This window comes from Triturus cristatus, chromosome 5_1 (assembly GCF_964204655.1).
Source record: "Triturus cristatus chromosome 5_1, aTriCri1.1, whole genome shotgun sequence".
NCBI lineage: Eukaryota > Metazoa > Chordata > Amphibia > Caudata > Salamandridae > Triturus > Triturus cristatus.
In genome coordinates, this window is record NC_140587.1 from 927,180,817 (window position 1) to 927,200,067 (window position 19,251).

Genomic DNA, 19,251 nt, shown 5'->3' on the forward strand with positions numbered 1-19,251 from the left:
GGGGAAGTGGGAATAATAAAAACTCACAAAAGCCACGTGAAGTGATCACTCCAAAGGTGTTGCAACAGCATATGGTACACTTACCCTATAAACTCCATAGGATAAACCTCCTAACATCGACACAATATATTGCCTTCAAATCACCTACCTAGTTTATTTTAGTAATAACACCGCTAATAACCTTCATAATCTATGAATACTATTCACTACAGGGCTACCTAACGAGGACGCCGCCCTCCTACACACCTTCCAACATGGCGACCGAATTAGTCGCCTTTAATATCCACGAACACCAGCAGACTCATTCCCGCACGAGCGGTTACGTGGTTCCCCTTTAATACCCACGTGAGACCTTAGAACCCCATCCCCCAGTCCTGGTAGTGCGGGGTAGGTCGACGGGCGACACGGACTCGGCGTGTCAGTGAGTATAATCGCCTGGTGTCCTTCTGTAACTATGTATAGTATTGCTTATGTTTCTTGTAGACATACGGGTGACATGGACTCGCTTTGCCAAGTAACTAACTACTCCCTAGCTTTTTCGCAACCAACACGTATTAGCGCTAAGGTTTCAGAGCCGCATACACACGAGCGACATAGACTCGCTATGTCAGTAACCAACCACTCCCTGGCCTCACTCAACCAATACGTATTAGCGCTAAGGTTTCTAAGCCGCATATCATTGCAATACTTTTAAATCTAGACTCTCAGCAACATTAACTATTTGTGATTAGATTTTGCGTAAGGGTGTCTTATTACTTTCAGGAACAAACATTCCCAGTAACGCATAGGTCTCAGAACCACATTGTGATGTAATACTGTGGCACCTCGACTCCGAATTATATTAACAACTTGTACAACCTGTCGTGGTACAAATTTAAGCGTTATCGCATACTTTACCCAGACAAACCAACCACACAGGGCATAATATGAGAACTCACTCTGAAAGCAGAGACATGACTCTTTATTCTATTACACTTTCAGGAACAAGCATTTTTCAATCCACTAACTATAATTGACCCTCGTTTCACATATCAGAGTTTCTCATGAGAGTTATAAAACACGTATGTTGTGGAATCAAGAGAAGGGGTGTTAATGACCCTGGAGTTCTGTATTTAGTGACTTAACTTGTTTTTAAAGCACTGCCCCTATACACTACAGAACGCAAGGAACTCCTTGCGCAGCCTACCAGGAACTGCTGTGGTTTATCCTATGGAGTTTATAGGGTAAGTGTACCATATGCTGTTGCAACACCTTTGGAGTGATCACTTCACGTGGCTTTTGTGAGTTTTTATTATTCCCACTTCCCCTATACGGAATGTGCACTTTCACCTCCCTAGCACGTTCAACCTGCACCATGTATCATAACTGTTCCTGTAATTAAGCGTTCTACATTGATTTTGGTCTCCCATTTTTCATACAGGTAGACTGAGCCACAGGTAACAATACCAGCTATATATACGAATGCTTATTGTCTATCAAAACTACCCAATCGGTACATATACTTGTAGATAGAATTTTAAGGTCCTGATGAATCACTTGAGCACATCTCAGTTATAGTGAGAAACATGTTGACCATAACGAGGCAGTGTAGGCAACCCAGAACATAGATCTGAGTCACTAACACTTCTACCTCATATTTTAATTAGGTGAGGAGACATCATAATAAAATTGTTGAGATAGTACTCCCTCCCCTATTTTTAAACATTCATCTACACTTTCATCGAGCCTCACCCTTCCATTTGAACTATCGGCTATCTTGGATATTAAAGATCTCCATAAGAGTGCTCTCTAAACAAGAGCCCGTCGGGTATTGCACCAGCCGACTCAACGTAGGAGCAGCCCGATGATGTTACATTACATCCTGAAGGGTATGTGATTCACAATATCCTGATGGCTGTGTGAGGGCTCCAATATCCATAACAGTCCTCCCCTTACATGGTGCGTCCTCTCCCTAGGAACAGCTTTGTCACTTTCTTCTGGTAGCATTTGTAGGCCACTACCATAAGAAGCGGTGTCGGCATGTGAGCTTTTGCGGCCGGATGGAAGAGCTTAGTAACGTCCGCTATAGACAGGGGAGACGCTGTCGTTGCAGTGTCATCTAAGCCCCTACCCGCCAACCAACGGGCTACCCACTGGAGCTGCGCTGCCAAGTAATAATGTTCAAAGCATGGCGCAGCCAGGCCTCTCTGGTCGGTAGGCAGGTAGAGCTTGGGCAAAGCCAACCTATGGCACGAGGTACCCCAAATAAAATCCCGGAGTGACCTTGTGAGCGTGGTAAAGAAGGCCGTTGGGACGTATATTGGCAGATTGGCAAAGTAATACAGCAGACGGGGAAGTATCACCATCTTGGCCAGGGCCACCCTGCCGGTGACCGTGAGTGGGAGCGTGTTCCAGAAACGCATCTGGGACCTGATTGCCGACACAGCCCTGCCCAGATTGCCCTCGATGAGGTCCGCCGGCTGGCGATATATCTGGACTCCCAGATAACGGAAAGTGTCTGCCTTCCACTGCACGCGCACACCATCCAGGACGTAGCCTGGGTCCGGGGTGTCCCCTCCAAACGCGTACAAACAGGACTTTGCGGTGTTCACCTTAAGCCCCGAGATGGCGGCAAAGTCAATCAATATGCGTTCTAGAGCGACCGGAATATTTCTGACGTCCCTGATGAATATCAGAAGGTCATCAGCATATAGTGACACCTGATGCGTCGCGTCCCCTAGAGGAATACCGTCACCTAGTGACGAGCGCAGTGCCGAGGCCAGGGGCTCCATTGCCAGTACAAACAGGAGGGGTGAGAGCGGGCACCCCTGCCTGCTGCCCCTGTAGATTGGTATCGCAGCTGAGATGTAGGGCCCCATTTTTACTCTCACTGTTGGGCTCCTGTATAGGAGTGCCACCATCTGAAGGAACTCCGGGCCCAGTTCGTATCTCGTCAGCACTGACGCATGATAGCCCCACTCCAGACAGTCGAAAGCTTTTTCCAAATCTAGGGTGAGACAACCCGCCGCAGGCCACCCCCGCCCACACTCCGAGGCCACCCGGAAAAAACGCCTCAGGTTCAGTGAGGTACTCCGCTTAGGCAAAAATCTGTTCTGGTCGCTGTGTACCAATAGGGGCACCGCCGGCACCAGGCGTTCCGCCAGTACCTTGGCTAAGAACAGACACTCAGACACTCATACTGATACTCAAAAAACAACTAATAACCTATATAGACACTCATGTAGCTACTCACCAACCCATGCAGCCACTTATACACAAAGTGAGAGACTGATACAGATATTTACATATTTAAACATTACTCACTAAGATACATTTAATCAGTCAGCTATACAATCAATTTTTCAAAAACAAATCATCCATTTAGACACTTATATACCTATTTATTCTTCCATCGACCTTGAGATATACATATATAAAACATATTTAATTTTCAGAAAAACACACATTCACTGGATGATGTCATCAGTGATGTCATCAGTGATGTCATTTGAGATATCATCAGTGATGTCATTAGTGATGTCACTGACTATGTCATGAGTGATGTAATATGTGACGTCATCAGCACTGCATTGCGGGCGCGCGAGTTATAGTTAGCTGAACTAACTATAACGGGGGAATTTCAATGGTTTTGTACGAGTGAAAAGTCCAGCTAACTATAACGCCCCTGAAACCTATGTTTTTTCAGTGAATTTCTAAGGTTTTTAAATGCTAATTCCTAACTATAACGTGCCTGAAACCTATGGTTTTTTCAGTGAATATATATATACACATATATATATATATAGTAAAATTATGAATAATAAATTAATGTTTACTTTTTAATAAATGTAATACACCTAATGAGAAAAATGACACTTTTAAACTTTTGTACTTAAAAAAAGTTAAAATGTGTTCAAATGTGTAGAACTTTTTACCAACCTTACTAAACATTAAATGGAAAAACACTTTGGGGCCTATTATGATCGTGGGCGGATCGCCACTGCCATACCGGCGGTGGCAATCCGCCCGCCAGGACTCCCCGCCTGACGGCCATTTACGCCCCGCCATATTAGCATGGCGGAGGATACCGCGGCAGATGGAAAGACCGTTCGCCGCTTTTCCGCTGGCAGGCAATCGTCACGATTGCCTGCCGGGCGGAAAAGGCCCACAATATGGTGCCATTCATATTAGGATAGGTGCGTGGGGCATGCCTTTCCATGATGGAGACTCCGCGATGGAAAGGCATGTGGATAATGCCTTTGAGGGCCCGTTGCGGGCCCCGGGGGAGTGGGGGGGTTGATGCCTGCGGGTGGCAGGCACCACGCGGCGCCTGTCACATTTTGCATGCCAATGCACAACATGCATATTTTGCATTGCGGCGGGTGCTGCTGACACCACCCTGGTGGTCGCATACTAATTGGTATAGCGGGGCCGCCGCACCTCTGGCGGTTGGTCCCGTTTACCGTTACGGTATCGTAATGGGCCCCTTAGTGAAGTGGGTAAGCTTTATTAAAATTATTGTTCACAAAAATAATATTTATGAATACAATCAATATATTTAAATTATTTCATTATACAGTAAACTTTTAATTTGATGAGTTGAAGTGCTGTCCAGTTGTGTTTCATTAATTCCAGGTTAATAATAAATATTAAAAATGCATTTTATATATTAAAATATTTTTATAAATAATTACATTTTATTAAATATCCTATACTTTCCCGTAGGCAGATCTCCACCAACAGGTGAAAAGTTACTAATAGTAACTTCACATTCATAAATCCTGTTGTAGAAGTCTCCACCCCCTCATTTGAGATGGTGGTAAAATGTTGGTGTACACCTAGATGTAACTCTCCACTCAGAAATGGTAAATAGCCAAAAAGTGGAGCGTTACACCTATGTGTAGTAGTCGATCTCCACATGGTTAAATTTACCTTTGTGAATCGAGCACATACTTCTAATTTTGTCGAAATGTTGGGCCATTGACTAGGGAAAACATGTAGAAAGGTGTTTGTAGCACCTTATTGAACATTGATCTGAGTTTTTCCACACATTTTTGCCCAATAAATTTCAGTAGACCTGCCGCAATTTGTCTTTATAAAACTACAGTGATGTAGTACTACAAAACATAGAATCCAATCTCTATGTAAACTCCTGTTTGCAGAGGGATTGGACTTTTGCCCTGCAATCATAAACAAGGTCTTTGTATGGAACTTTAAAGCACTGATACATTTTGGAGGAAAGAGGAGAACTAGGAGAAGGAGGTGAGCAAGAGAAGAGGCCTTAATGGCCCCTCGGCATATCTACTGCAAGAAGTTGTAGGGAAGAAAACATTACAAGGAAGTATTCAGAATGGTATTGCTGAAAATTTACACCCTGTGGGAAATGTGAAAATCATTAGACTGAACTTGCCTGTAGTTCCGTTCCTTATACTTTCTTATTCTATTAGTTGCTGCAGTAAATAACTGATTTTCTTTCTATGAAGTGATGTACAACAATGTATGTTGAATGTTTTAAAGGAAAAAATAGCAAATCTACATCGTTTAGCACTTATGGTAGATACAAATCTTCTTGCAAGTTGTTGAACTTTGGTAAAATTAATTAAACTGTGTTTTGTTTTCTTATTAAAATATAGTGCACGATCTAACTTCAAACCGTGAACTGTATAGCATGCAACCTCAAGGGAATTTCTTTTTTAGGTTTTAGAACTCGAAAATTCCATACCTTGTAGTTCTGCTGGGCACATCAGAAAAGTCTGCAGGAACCAAGATTTTCTCTTCAGGACTGACCTCCCGAAACTCCTTTTTCATGCAGCACATCGACTCTGTGCCTCCCATGTTGTTATTAGGTTGCAGTGTTCAAATTCATGGAGCATTTCTCTCACTAAACATTTCACCCTCGTAGCACATCATCATGGTATCTGACAAAGAGCCACACTCACGACATGCGTTTCTCCATCTTCCGAGCTAAAGAAGTAACAACAGTAAGATTTGCATTAATATTGAGCAATTTGTAGCAAAAACCCATGCTACAGAATATATAGTAAACGTTGGGAACACTAGCTATGCTGACACACTTGCTCTGGCAGGACAGCCCAATGACTTAAGAGCTCCCAGATGCTATTGGGTGTGATTTACGTATAAGTATGTACGTATCTAGGTATTTAGTATTTTATAGTGCAAACCTAGCACAAGGCAGCATAGCACTGTACAGGGTCAAAGTCAGAGATACTCTCAACATGTCATAGGAGGAGTAGATGGTTAAAGGATTGTCACTGCATTAATGTAGAGTTCTTTCAAATTCTTTCTTTAGCTCTTTCATAAATTGGGGAAGAGTTGGGGCAGACCTGATGGTGTAAAAGTGTAAAACCATATTTACTTGAATTAGGGTCACTGTAACTAGCCATGTTTTCTTGCTCATGCTAACATTGCCCACAGGAAGTGTATGTCTGTGACGTTGAGTCGTCTTCACCTCTTGGCTGCCGAGGCATGACAAGCATTTTCAATGCAATAGGTCTCACAATTACGAGATTTTAAGCTATTGGCATTGTAAATGATAATGCCTTTTATTTGTGTTTTTCAAAGCAACACATATATAAAAGGCATTGTCATTTCTAATGCTAATAGCTCAAGCTCTCGCAGATGCTAGACCACTTTAATGTTGCCCGTGCCCCTTTCTTTAAACGCTGCTCCCCGTATTCAGGTTACAGAGAGCAGCGTCCAAAGAAAGGGGCACGGCAAACGTTAAAGTAAAATCGCGAATGGGGCACTTTTACGCAAAGAATAAAAATAAATATATAAAGAAAGCTTTGGTTCACTAACAGAATATCAACCCCCAACATATCCCCATACACAAATATCGAGGTATAAATACCGATGTCAAAAAAATCTACATCCTATATTTATAATGGTAAGTACAAAATATAGAGAGAAAAAACATTGATGTGAGAAATATAGTTGTACAAAATATCGATTTTAATATATGTATAAAAAATCATATTAACTATATTAAATAATAAAATTAACTTAAAAAATAAATTAGATTTAATATACATTTTAACGAATATAACAAATAAATGTAATTAAAAAATGTAATATATATATTTATTTTAAAACAAGTAATAAACTATTAATTTGAATTTATTTTATCATTGTATAAATGAAAATTTACAAATAAATATATATAAACATACACCAATAACATAAAATCGATTTAAAAAACATTATATTATAAATTCAAACATTTAACTATTTAAAAGTCCTTAAACTTAAATTTTACACTTCAGTGAGTGCTGCAGTAGGGAAAGTGTTGGACAGAGAAGGGGTAAAAATTACTATTCCGACTCCAGTGAGTTTGACAGTAGGGAAACTGTTGGATAGCGGAGGAATACAAATGACTATTCTTACTCCAGTGAGTACAACAGTAGGGAAAGTGTTGGATAGCGGAGGGGTAAAATGTACTATTCCCACTCCAGTGAGTGCAACACTAGGGAAAGTGTTGGATAGCAGTGGGGTAAAAATTAATATTCCCACTACAGTTAGTTGAAAATTTAAAAACAAACAAAATATCACCAACACAAAATATAAAAAATAAAATGAAAAATATAAAAAATATTTTAAAAATCCAAGAAATAGAAACATATTATAATGTTAAATAAATATGACAAATACCTAGAAATATTATATTAAATACATTTTAAAATAATTTACAAACAAATAACTATTTTTAATTAGAAATTATTTATAAACAAAAACATTAATTATTACATAAATGTAATTTTTTTTATTTCCTACCATATAACACCACACAATTCACAACACACATCTAAATGTAAAAAAAATGTACCTCCATAATTAACATAATTAACTATCAATTAAAGAAATATTATTAGTCAAAAAACAAATGAAAACAGATAAAAATTAATTTACTCCCCAAACGTTTCCCCTATAAAACCAAAACTCACAAAAAAATTAAATAAACAATTAAATAATTAAATAAGCGTGGCTGCTATAGTTAAAAAGGACCGCGCTGGAAATTAAAAACACATGAATAATAACAATATAAAAGGTGGCAGCTTGCTGCGTCGCTGTGGGTGAAATAGGGATGATCATTAAAGAAAATAGTGCTCACCGACTAGATAAAGCAGACCGTGTAGCAAATCAAGTAAAATGTCCAGTCATTATGGGAGGTCACAAACGCAGACAAGGCGGTACCAAGGAGGTACTACTAAGCCTTTTCACAAATGAAAAGCAACGATTTCGAAAGGACAGTAACAGGAGCCAATTGAAAAGATGGGGTGGAAATTGGCAGAGCTTCTATGCCATGCCTCAATACAGCATGCCCAGAAGAGAAGCACATGACCTGCTCAGGCTCGACCTAAGAATGAGAACTAGCTTGCTAAAAAGACAATGTTAACATATTTTGTTATAACTGAAGGTAATTTCCCCCATTCTCATGAGCTCATGCTAGACCTGCTGGTGTATCTTCTTTAAGACGTAATCACAAATTTCAATTCAAAGCCTTTGTGCACCAGTGTATGTATATTTTTGAGTCTTGCCATAACACAAACAGCATGCTCCACTAACCAGTGCTGGGGAAACACTGCCCTGTGTGCTCTTTGACTCACAGACCATTCATTTTTTTGTTTTGTCAAGAAACATTTTCAGACTTTGATTGGCATGCACACAGACTTTCTTCAACCAACCATGTGAGCATATTGTGTCTGATCCTAGGTGCATAGATGGAGGTTTGTATGTTTGAATTTTGGCATAGCTGACTCAGCCTTTAATCCTCTGAGAACCATTAAAATGTATACCAGAAACTTCTTATGTAAAAAAAGGTATTGATTTAGGATATCTAGAATTACGGAGCTTACACTTTAGAGAAGAGGTGTTCAATTTAGGTCCAGAACAGCCGAATCCATGCTGGGTTTTCAGGATAAAAGAGACACAATTGATGGACGGAATGCAGAACAAACCAAAAAATTCACCCCCAGTCAAGAGTCTTGACTCTGTGCCTCATGGGAACAGTCCAGCCCAAACTGCCATGCCTGTTCCTCCCTGGACCTGAAACAAACATCCAAGGACCGGTTTTGGGGTTTCCCCGCCTGATCAGCCAGGATAGCTTGAATCCAATAGTTCTTTTTGCATGTGTCACTCCGAGTTGGATGGGTATGCCCAGACATGGGTCCCGAGCTATCTATGCCACTGGAGTTAAACTATCCTGGCTGATGAGGGGCGAAACCCCGAAACCGGTCCTAGGATGCTTGTTTCCAGTCCAGGAAGGACCTGGCCTGGCAGTTCTGGCTGGACTGTTCCCATTGGGTGCAGGGTCAAGACTGATTTGCATATGGCTGGGTTCAATCTGGAATGGCAAGGGGAGGAAAAAAACAATGGATTTAGGCCAAGATCTCTGTACTGGGGTGAATGTATGACATTGTTCTGCATTCTGTCCATCAATTGTTCTTTTTGATTTTCAGGGTAGGCACCTAGGATATATTTACATTTGATGAATCTAAATAGAAGTAATTTGCATTTTCAGTGGCCTTGCTGAAGACCTATTGTGGACTGTCCCTCATGAACCTACTTAGAACAGTTCCTGCTTTAGAAAGAGCACGTTAGCAACCAAGTACACCAGGGGCCATATTACAGTAAGTGCCCTGACGTTTGCGGCCCCCCGGGGCACTTTAATATTACAGTAATACTGATAGCGCACCTAAAGCGCCAGCGCTATCTTTAGAGGGCGTTCACTCGTTTGCATGGGGGTGTTCTGTATGCAAGTGAGGGAATACCTTTGCCTCTGTGCCCGTGCCGTATTACAGACACGGGCACAGAGGCAAAGGAACTCTCAGGGGGTGCACTCACAGTGTCCCACCTAAAAGGTGGTGCACTGTGCGTGCGCCACCGGAAAGCAGCCCTCTGGGGGGGAAAGAGGGTCATATGGACCCCTAGACATCCCCTTGAAGGCAGGTTCTCTAAGCACCTGTAAAAGTGTAGGCAGGTGCTGCCTGCACTGTGAAAACACGCTGCGCTGCCCCCAAGGCAGCGTGACTTGGGGGCAGCGCATTCACCGTAATAGGGCACGCTTTCATTCTTTGCACTGGGCGCACCTTTTAATAGGTGTGCCTGACACAAACAATGACATGCATAATATTGCCCCAGGCCTAGTCTTCACTAAGGGGTAGTAGGTGCACTTGGTAGGACAAGAATGTGCAAAAAAGAACATGCAGCAAAATATTTGAGCACCAATGTTCCCTGGCCTTGATTTAGAGTTAGGTGGCAAGGGCAAATCCAGTAATTTCTGGTGGAAGTGATACATCGAGAGAAGAATCCACTTGCTGGATTTCCACCAGCAAACATTAGGCCATTTCTCTAAAAATATCTCTGAAACTACACAATCCAACCTTATGCACATCTTGCTATGTATCTAAATTTAGATTCTCTCACCAAGTGGCTTGGTGGTCCCATACCAGCCATTGTTTCTTCCTTGTGAACACTATGATGCAATCAAAAGCCAAACTGCAAGATTCGTTTAATTATTGATGCTGTTAAAATCAATACATAGAGGTATTTGTTATTTAGTAGAATTAATTATGAATGTTTCCTAATATCATTCTTTTTTCTACTTGTTGTACTCAGTGGAATTATTACTATGTGATAAGTTGTTGAGACTCTTAGGTGAATAATGTTTCGTATATCTTTCTTTATTGTTTATTATTTTTCAAGAAAATCTTAATATAGCCTTATAACCCGCTGATGAGGGTTTAACGGTTGATAAAACCCCTGAACCTGAGTTATAAGCCACAGATGAGGGCCTATAATGAGAGAAAAGACCATTAGCAACACGAATAGTCCACGGCAGAAAGGCTATAAGGCTAATAAAACATTAAACCTGCTGAGGGTAGAATGTTCTGAATTAAAAAGGGAGAAACAAAGAGACAAATATCGGAATGCTGGAACAGAAGGCTTGTACCAGCAATTATTGCCCTTGAGCCACTTTTTGTCTTCAAAGGAGGTCCAACATTCAAATGTTCTATTAAATTATTATTAAACAAATTAGCAGATTGGAAGGGCAATGAGATGAACTACACTAGATTTGCAGTTCGTATTACTCATTTTTACTAGAATTAAAATGGCATATTACACTGGTTAAATCATATAAAATAGTAGTAGAGGTTATTTCAGTCTGTCTATCACGATGGAGGGTAACTTGGTTCTACTCGTCTATCCCATTCTCCATCCAATGGGTTAAAGGACCTGACTTCCTGATTGGCAGTGTTGGTGGTAACGTTGTTAGCTAGTAGTTTGTTCACTCCTAACTTCTCCAACTCTCTACCCCTCCACAAGAGCACAAAGAGGACAAGAGGGACTTGGAAGATCTAGGCCATGGTTTTTTGGAGGAATTTAGCAAAAAGTGTTATTTTATAAGCACATTTGACCAGTAACACTCTTGGTGGGATTTAAAAAATCCTTTTTTTGGATGTGACGCTTTCCCTCTATTTCAGTGTGCAGAGAAAAGGATTTGGCAAAAGTATTCACTGAGAAGCAAATAATGTAATAGTCGTCTTTTTTTAAAATTTAATCTGTGGAGCGAAGTTTGGGTAATGAAACGCTAAAGTCCTGTCTGTGGGCAAACTAGACAAATGGTGGAATCTGTGTCAAAAACTGCTAGCGATCATTCTGCCCATGCCTCCCTGGATGCAAACCGGTCCGGTGACACACACTAATCAAGACTATTTTGAATGGATGCCCAGCAGCCAAGTCCAATGGACCTAATTAATCCATCTCCCCATTTTCACCGACCTATGGGGGAATGGGTAGCTGAAATGTTGCTGGTGGGGTCCCATGAAAGACTAAAGGGCTTATTTAGGGCTGACCCAACAGGCTACTGTGCCGAAAACATGATGGATTACCCTGTCTGCAAAACTCATGGTACCACAACTCTGTTTAGAGCTGGGGTGCCGCTGGCTCCGCTTGTGGAAACATTTGACTGACAGCCTAGCTGACAAATCAGTCAATGGACATCAGACCGTTCGCACTATAGAGAGCGGATAAAGGCGCAGAGCTCTCTACCTCCTGGCAAAGAATTCTAAACACTGGTAAGTGGTCTCCACTCACCTGAAGTAAAGGAATGTAGCCAACCAAAGTCTCTAATCCTAAACCTCTAATATACAGACTGAAAGGTGAATCTCAAAAATTAAAAACCTTTTGGGGACCTTTTTTCGAGAACTGTGGGTCTAAGAGTTAAATTTGTCATATTTTTCTCCTACTATTCTATTACAGCAAGGAGGATGAACTGTTGATAGTTCTGACATTCCAATCTCCTACAGTGTTTGCTTGCATGTTTGTAAGCATTTTAAAGGTAAACTAGTACTCAGAGACTTTCCATTTACTATTGTTGATTTTTTTCATTCTTTCCATCATTTTAAGATCAATGTTGATTTAACCATTCTCGCTTTTGCTGCAGTTGGTGGTCGAATGTGTACTTTGTCTACCCCTTTCTGTTTTGATTACCCTTATACATCCTTTCACCCCAGACTGGACATTTTACAATAAACATGCATTCATAGGGAGGAGCATGTGTCAGCCATGCAGACCTTTCTTTTCACTGGTGTGGTTTTCTGTCTCTTTGTTGCAACTGTATTACTTTATTATTTAATGTACCCAGGTATTGGTAATTATAACTAGTTGAATACTGTATTTGATACTGCACTGTAATAATTTACGCCAGTGGTTCCCAACCTGTAGTCTGGGGAACCCTGGAGTCCGCAAAGGCTACTCAGGGGGTCCACGACTACTTAGAAAATTTAATTGTAACAAATTAATAAAGTGTATATAAAGAAGCAACATAAAAACGTTAAAACATCCATTAAATGTGAAAGAATTTAAAATTGGAGGCTAAAAATTAAGTTTGCAGCCTCACATTGCGGGAGCAGTCCTAATACATTAAACATAATATAGAATGGATGAGGAGAGACCTAAACTGAATTTAGAAAAGCTGTAACCTTCAAATTAAAATTAAAATGCAGATTCTTTTAAACATGTTTGAATTAAATAAATTATTTCAGCAATTGTGTATTTGTTTTATGAATGCTTATCTCTGTATGGTTTGTATACTGCTTTGCACTTCAAATCATCAAAGATGCTTAGGCCGAGGGCCACCGCCTTCCAGTAATGATTCAGTAGGGGTCCCCGGGTTCCATTAACGATTAAGTGGGGGTCCACAGAACTCAAATGGTTAAGAACCACTGCTTAACACCGAAAACAATTGTTCCACAAACTTGTTTAACCATATTGACCCGTTCTTGTTGGTTAAATGCAGCCAAATGGAGCTGCTGAAATGTGCTGCTACTGTTGTCAGAGGAAATATGAAAAGAGCATAAACTGTATCTAAAGAATACTTCGATCAGCAGCATGTTGTGTGGAACGCTCAGTTCGCTGTTGGAGATTAGGTGTCGTGAAAAAGCAGATCACATCTAGGAAGGGTGGCAGCAAGTTCTCAAAACCTTACCAGGTGGAACACATTTTTACTAACTCGGTTAAATTGAGTAATGACAAGACATGGCATCTAAGTAGTTTGTCCAGATGTAATAAAAGCTTTGGTTGGAGCTGAAGTATAACTAAGAGACCAGTGGCAGCCATTAAGCGGTTGTGGGATGATAAGAAACATGCTGTGAGTGGAAATGAAAGTTGCAATGTCAATCCGGGAGTAGGAGTACGAGAAGAGGTTCAATCTGAAGTGCAATCTACTGGGTTACTGCCCATCTCTGGAAGTTCCCTGATTGAGCCACATCATTGAAATAGTACACTTATTACAAAGGCTGGATGTGACTTTGCTCTACTAAAGAAATTAAATTGGATGATTTGGTTGTGGATTGAATGTACCAATGCACGCAACCCCATGGTGCCATGTACATACTTTGTATAGTAATTCTGCCCCAGTCACCCCCCTCCCACCTTGGATAGCACGACGCATCGCCTCAACCTCCTGGAAACTCAGCTTGAAATCCTGATCCGAGGCCTGAACAAAACTTTAAACAACCTGGTCGCGATCTGAAAACCCATTCAGCCCCCTACCACAGCGCCAAATCTCAGCCAACCCTGGCGTGCCAAGGTAACGCCCCCCAGCGGGCCCCCTGTCCCCCCAGGTCCCGCCATCGACCACCAGAACGGGTACTGAGAATCGCTTTGAGAGACCCAGAAGATCAAAAGCCGCACTGTCCTCTTGGGAAGCGGCAGACCTAGCCTCAACCTATGACTCTCCCTCCAATTCCTCCCCTAAATCTATGATCCAAGTAATTTCGGGAGTTGGAAGAGAACACCCTCCACCGAAAGACCCTAGACCCCCGGCTCACCTAACTTCTATACCTAGGGCCCCATCCACTAAGAATCTGAGCAACAAAGGGTCCCCCATCAACTGCATGCTCCTAAACTGCAGATCAGCCTCTGAACATGCAACTGAACTAGCAGAAGCCATCCTCTCCCATGATATAGACATAGCATTCATCACGAAGACCTGGCTCAACAATCTCTCTTACCCCATCATGGACATGCTGGTGCCTCCTGGATTCACAATGATCAACAAAGATAGAAAAGATCAAAGAGGAGGGGGCATAGCAATCATTCACAAGAATAACATCTCCATCACGGAAACTGCCTCTTGCCTGTATAGCTCCTTTGAATGTCTATCAGTCAACATCAAGACAAGTGATAACAAGCCATCACTCTGCCACCTCCTGTACCACCCCCCAGGCAACTCTTCCAAATTCAGGGAACACCTCTCCGACCTGATTGCCCACTGCTCACTCGGAAACTCAAACAATATAACACTTGGCGACCTGAATCTAAGATGGAATGAAACAAAAAACCTGCTTATTCAAACCCTAAACAACCTCCTACTAGAAAACAATCTGACCCAACACTGCTCAGAAGAAAAGCACCACAGAGGAGCAACTCTCGACGTAATTATTGCATAAAGCAATGCAATCACCATTGACCACATCCTTCCCGTAGACTGGTCCGACCATCACATCATCCTATTTCACATCAACCAATCGGTCCTAACTCAACACCCCATGCAGGACCCCCAAATAGATTAGAAACACAGCTCAAATCCCTCGAGCTGATCTAGAAGAAAGAATAAGCTCGCTCCTCCCCAACATCACTGATCACCTCCCAACTACCGAACTCCCCTCTCTCTACAACTCAAATATGGCGCTCACCCTGGACCAACTTGCCCCTCTGAAACTAAAAAAATCCAGGAGCATTCCATCCAGATCACGGTTCACCACTGACATCAGCGAAGAAAGAAGACAACTAAGAGCCTCATAAAGAATCTGGAGGAACAATTCCACCGTCCTCCATCGCGATCAACTCCAAACAGCCCGCAGGAATTACAACAAGCATTTACAATGCAATGGTCTCGGCAATATTATAGGTAGAGCTATTGCTCATTATTTTTTTATCATTATTGTATCCCTAAATAAATGGCATTGTTATTTCTATTGGCATTAGCTTTTTTTTTTGCATATGTGATACCTATTGCATTAGCAGAGAGAGAGTGAGGTAGTGAGAGAGAGAGAGTGAGGTATTGAAATAGAGAGTGAGGTAGTGAGAGAGAGTGAGGTAGATAGAGAGTGAGGTAGTGAGATAGAGAGTGAGGTAGATAGAGAGTGAGGTAATGAGATAGAGAGAGTGAGGTAGTGAAAGAGTGAGGTAGTGAGGGAGAGGGATGTTGTGAGGTAGTGATATATAAGCATAGAGTGATGTTGTGATGTAGTGAGATAGAGCGAGAGGTAGTGAAAGAGAGAGTGAAAGTGAGTTAGTGAGATAGAAAGAGTGAGGTAGTGAGATAGAGAGTGATTGAGGGAGTGAGTGAGAGAGAGTGAAGTTGTGAGGTTGTGAGCTAGAGAGTGAGGTAGTGATGTTTTGAGAGAGAGAAGTTGTGAGATAGTGAGGTAGTGAGATAGAGTGGAGTAGTGAGGTAGAGAGAGTTATGTAGTGAGAGAGAGTGAGGTAGTGAAACAGTGATGTAGTGAGGGAGAGGGATGTTGTGAGGTAGTGAGATGTAAGCAGAGTGGTGTTGTGATGTAGTGAGATAGAGAGAGGTAGTGAAAGAGACAGTGAAAGTGAGATAGAAAGAGTGAGGTAACAGCATGGAACACGCCCCCGAATCTGAAAAAGATGGAGCCTATTTGGAGGGACGGCTCTCTCCTCTAATGGCTGGCCTCCGTTTAGGAAGCCAGCCAATGGAGGAGAAGCAAAAAGAGAGGCGGGCTAAATAGCCACTCTAATAAACATAAGATCTCCGGACTTCCGGTGCTGCCTTTGGCAGACCGGACGGTCCCTCGACTTAAAAATGGGTGTAAAACAGTGGATCCAAGCGGCAACGTTATCAATATAGTCTTATGAAAATAAGACACCATGCCATATGCTCTGACATGCAATGACTACACGTTAAATGAAACGATATTAGAATCTACCATAATATTCAAGCATTCATTTAGCAACTGAAACCGCATTTTGACGCTGGATAGTGTGTACAGTTATATACATTATCCAACGAAAAGATGTTTGATTTGTCAACATATGAAGGCTGAAAGTCGAGCCAGCCCTGCTTGATTCGAACAGCGAGCGACCTTCAAGTTGCATACAGCACCAAGGAAAGTGTTTCCGCTCTATTGTTATTCATCTGACAACTATCGAACGACTGCAACGTGTGACGTCAGGGCACTTAAAAGCGTGACTATGAGTTTGGGGAGCTAACGACACAATCTCATTCATTAGCTATGGTCCCCAACAGTGTCGTTTCTGACGGAAATATGTCCGAATTACAAGACCGCTGGCAAAACAACGCTAAAGGCCATAAAATCCAATCACAAAGCAATAATTAACTTTAAAATAATTTCAAAAATACCCAATACTACTATGTGGGCCACTTACGACACTATTTAGCGGCGCAATAAGAAAAGCTAGTTGAACGTGCAAAAACGATTCTGCGAAGACTAGCTAAATCCAGAAAACTGTTTGCTTTAAACATTAGTAAAATGTTAATTTGAGATGTCTGTGATTTTTTAGGAGCACAAGTATACTACAGTCTGATTTATAGCTATTCGTTTTACTTACCAAGATTTTATTAATGTTCTTGCTATATACTTTACACGATCGGAGCATGTTGTTAAAAATGAAACAATAATTAACATAACTGGATGGCTTCCAATTAACCTGGTGCGAGTGAACGCAGATGTGATACCCTGTATTTTGCCCCAATATATACACTTAGTACCTATTTAAAGTTGTTTACAATACAAATAACAAAAAGGAATAAGCCAAGGCCGCTCCGTACATCACCTGATTGATCCAACGATTAAGTGTGCAAAGCTTTCTATAGTTGCAGAAGTACAGATCTTCCTAGTCAGGCAGTTAAGCCCAATATGCCTTTCGAGGTCACTTGATCATACGTCCACTGTAGAGACACAGTTACAGGTCATTCTTTTGAGAGACCTGCACGCTGCACTTCGATTACACACCATATGAACGCACCATATCACCTGTATCTAGAAAGAACGCCATGCAAGACTTAAATGAAGGCTTTGCGCTAAATCTACCACAAGTCACTCACTTACAAGACATGGTTTGCGGACGCATGAAAGGCAGCACTGATCCAGGCAGAGCATCATACCAAAACCCATTGTTTAATAACACTGCGACCAAGTCTACATTTTTACAGCCCCATGCTCAGAAATACGTAGTGATGCACTATTGTCAGGGCTAGGTTTTGAGGGCAGTATGCCAGGAATACCTAAAAAGTATTTAATATTACCTATTTTAAGTTCGGCAATTTACTGACACCTGATTCAAACGCACTTTGACAAGTTGAGAAGGGTAGAGGGGGAGATGCACGGGCACGGTGATCTGACAGATCAGTGCCGGGGGACGAGCACACACGTGATCAGACAAATAATGAACAGCACACACGTGCTACGTGGCCAAAGGGGACGGCTCGCTCCTATCACACGTGGGCAGAGCGGTCTGTCACGGGAACCTTGAGGGTGACCGGACACCCCGGAATGGGTGCACATCTAGGTGGAATGCTACACAGGGAACTCTAGAGCTCCTCCCTCACTGTCGTGGGGGGAAGGGGGGGAGGAAGAGTGAGGAGCGTAGCCCTTTAAGAAGAGGCCCAGCGGCAGTGCGATAAGTCTGGATCGAGGAGAAACCAAGGCCTTCCCCTGCCCCTTCGGTTTCCTTGACTCTGCCATCTCCCTGCAGCCCGCCCGCAGGTCTAGGCTCACCTCAGTCCCCGTTAGGGTTAGGGGCACGGCGTCTCCCGACTCCGCTTGGCTCCTGCCCTGTCCCTCTCTGTGAGCTGGGCTCGCGCGTCTCACTGCTGCTACCGCCTCTCGGCTCCTGGGACGCCAAGATGGCGGCGCTGCTGAGGCTGCTGGCACGGGGCCGGCGGCGGCAGCCACTTTCACTCACTGAGAGAGCAGGGACATGGGGAGCCATGGCGGGGGGGAGAGGCGCCATTGGCCAGGCCAGAGCAATCGAGTGAGCACAAGAGCCAAACACGGGAAACCTGACAGCCACCCAGAGCTCGGGCAGGGGTTCTGACCCTGTGTAGTAGGTTACGGGAAGGTAGTTTGGAGAGTGCTGATCAAGATTTAACTCGGTTACTGAACCCGGGTTCGGAGACTTAACTATCGATGCACTCGGCAGCATGACAAGTCGAGCCTAGTTGGATTGCCGAACGGTTATGGTGACGTTGAGATGGTGAGGCAGCAGATATCGCGCTTAGTGCCTAGCCATCGCGAGATCTTACGTCTTTTGGTGGTTATATGAGGAAGTGAGGTCACTAAAGTGATGTTAATATATAAAAGCAGTAGACAATGTGTGGGTGTGGACAAGTTATATTCATGCTCAGTGTTATGCACGGCTACCTGGGATATAGTTTGTCATTCAAACAACCATCAAGGCAACATCAGTTCATGTACCTTAGCACGCTGTCAACTTAGGACGAGGAGCGGCGTCCTTTATTGGACAGATGCTTATGCGCGTATACATAATAAAATGCAAGGTTAAAATAAACCCTAACTTTATTGGGGGGCAGACTGAGTATAACCAGAAGTGGCGGTCAGACACGGTCCTAAATGGAGAAGTACGAGCCAATTTACAAAAATATGTAAATCGAACAATTACTTCTAAAAGTAAACGAGTCTTTCAAAGGGGAAGTAGGTAGGAGACACCACTGCCTTCCTCCGAGGCGAAGCAGAAATG

General features: G+C 42.4%; 1 protein-coding gene across 2 annotated transcripts in view; it reads right to left on the reverse strand.

Moving 5' to 3' along the window:
* The window catches only part of LOC146832689 (uncharacterized), a 408,998-nt gene that overhangs the window by 289,204 nt on the left and 100,543 nt on the right, over positions 1-19,251 (reverse strand). For both annotated transcript variants that reach the window (XM_085605966.1, XM_085605965.1), the window contains one exon: positions 5,702-5,943. In XM_085605966.1, the coding sequence (XP_085462092.1) occupies positions 5,702-5,814 (113 nt within the window). In that variant the 5' untranslated portion in view covers positions 5,815-5,943. The remainder of the gene's footprint in view (positions 1-5,701; positions 5,944-19,251) is intronic.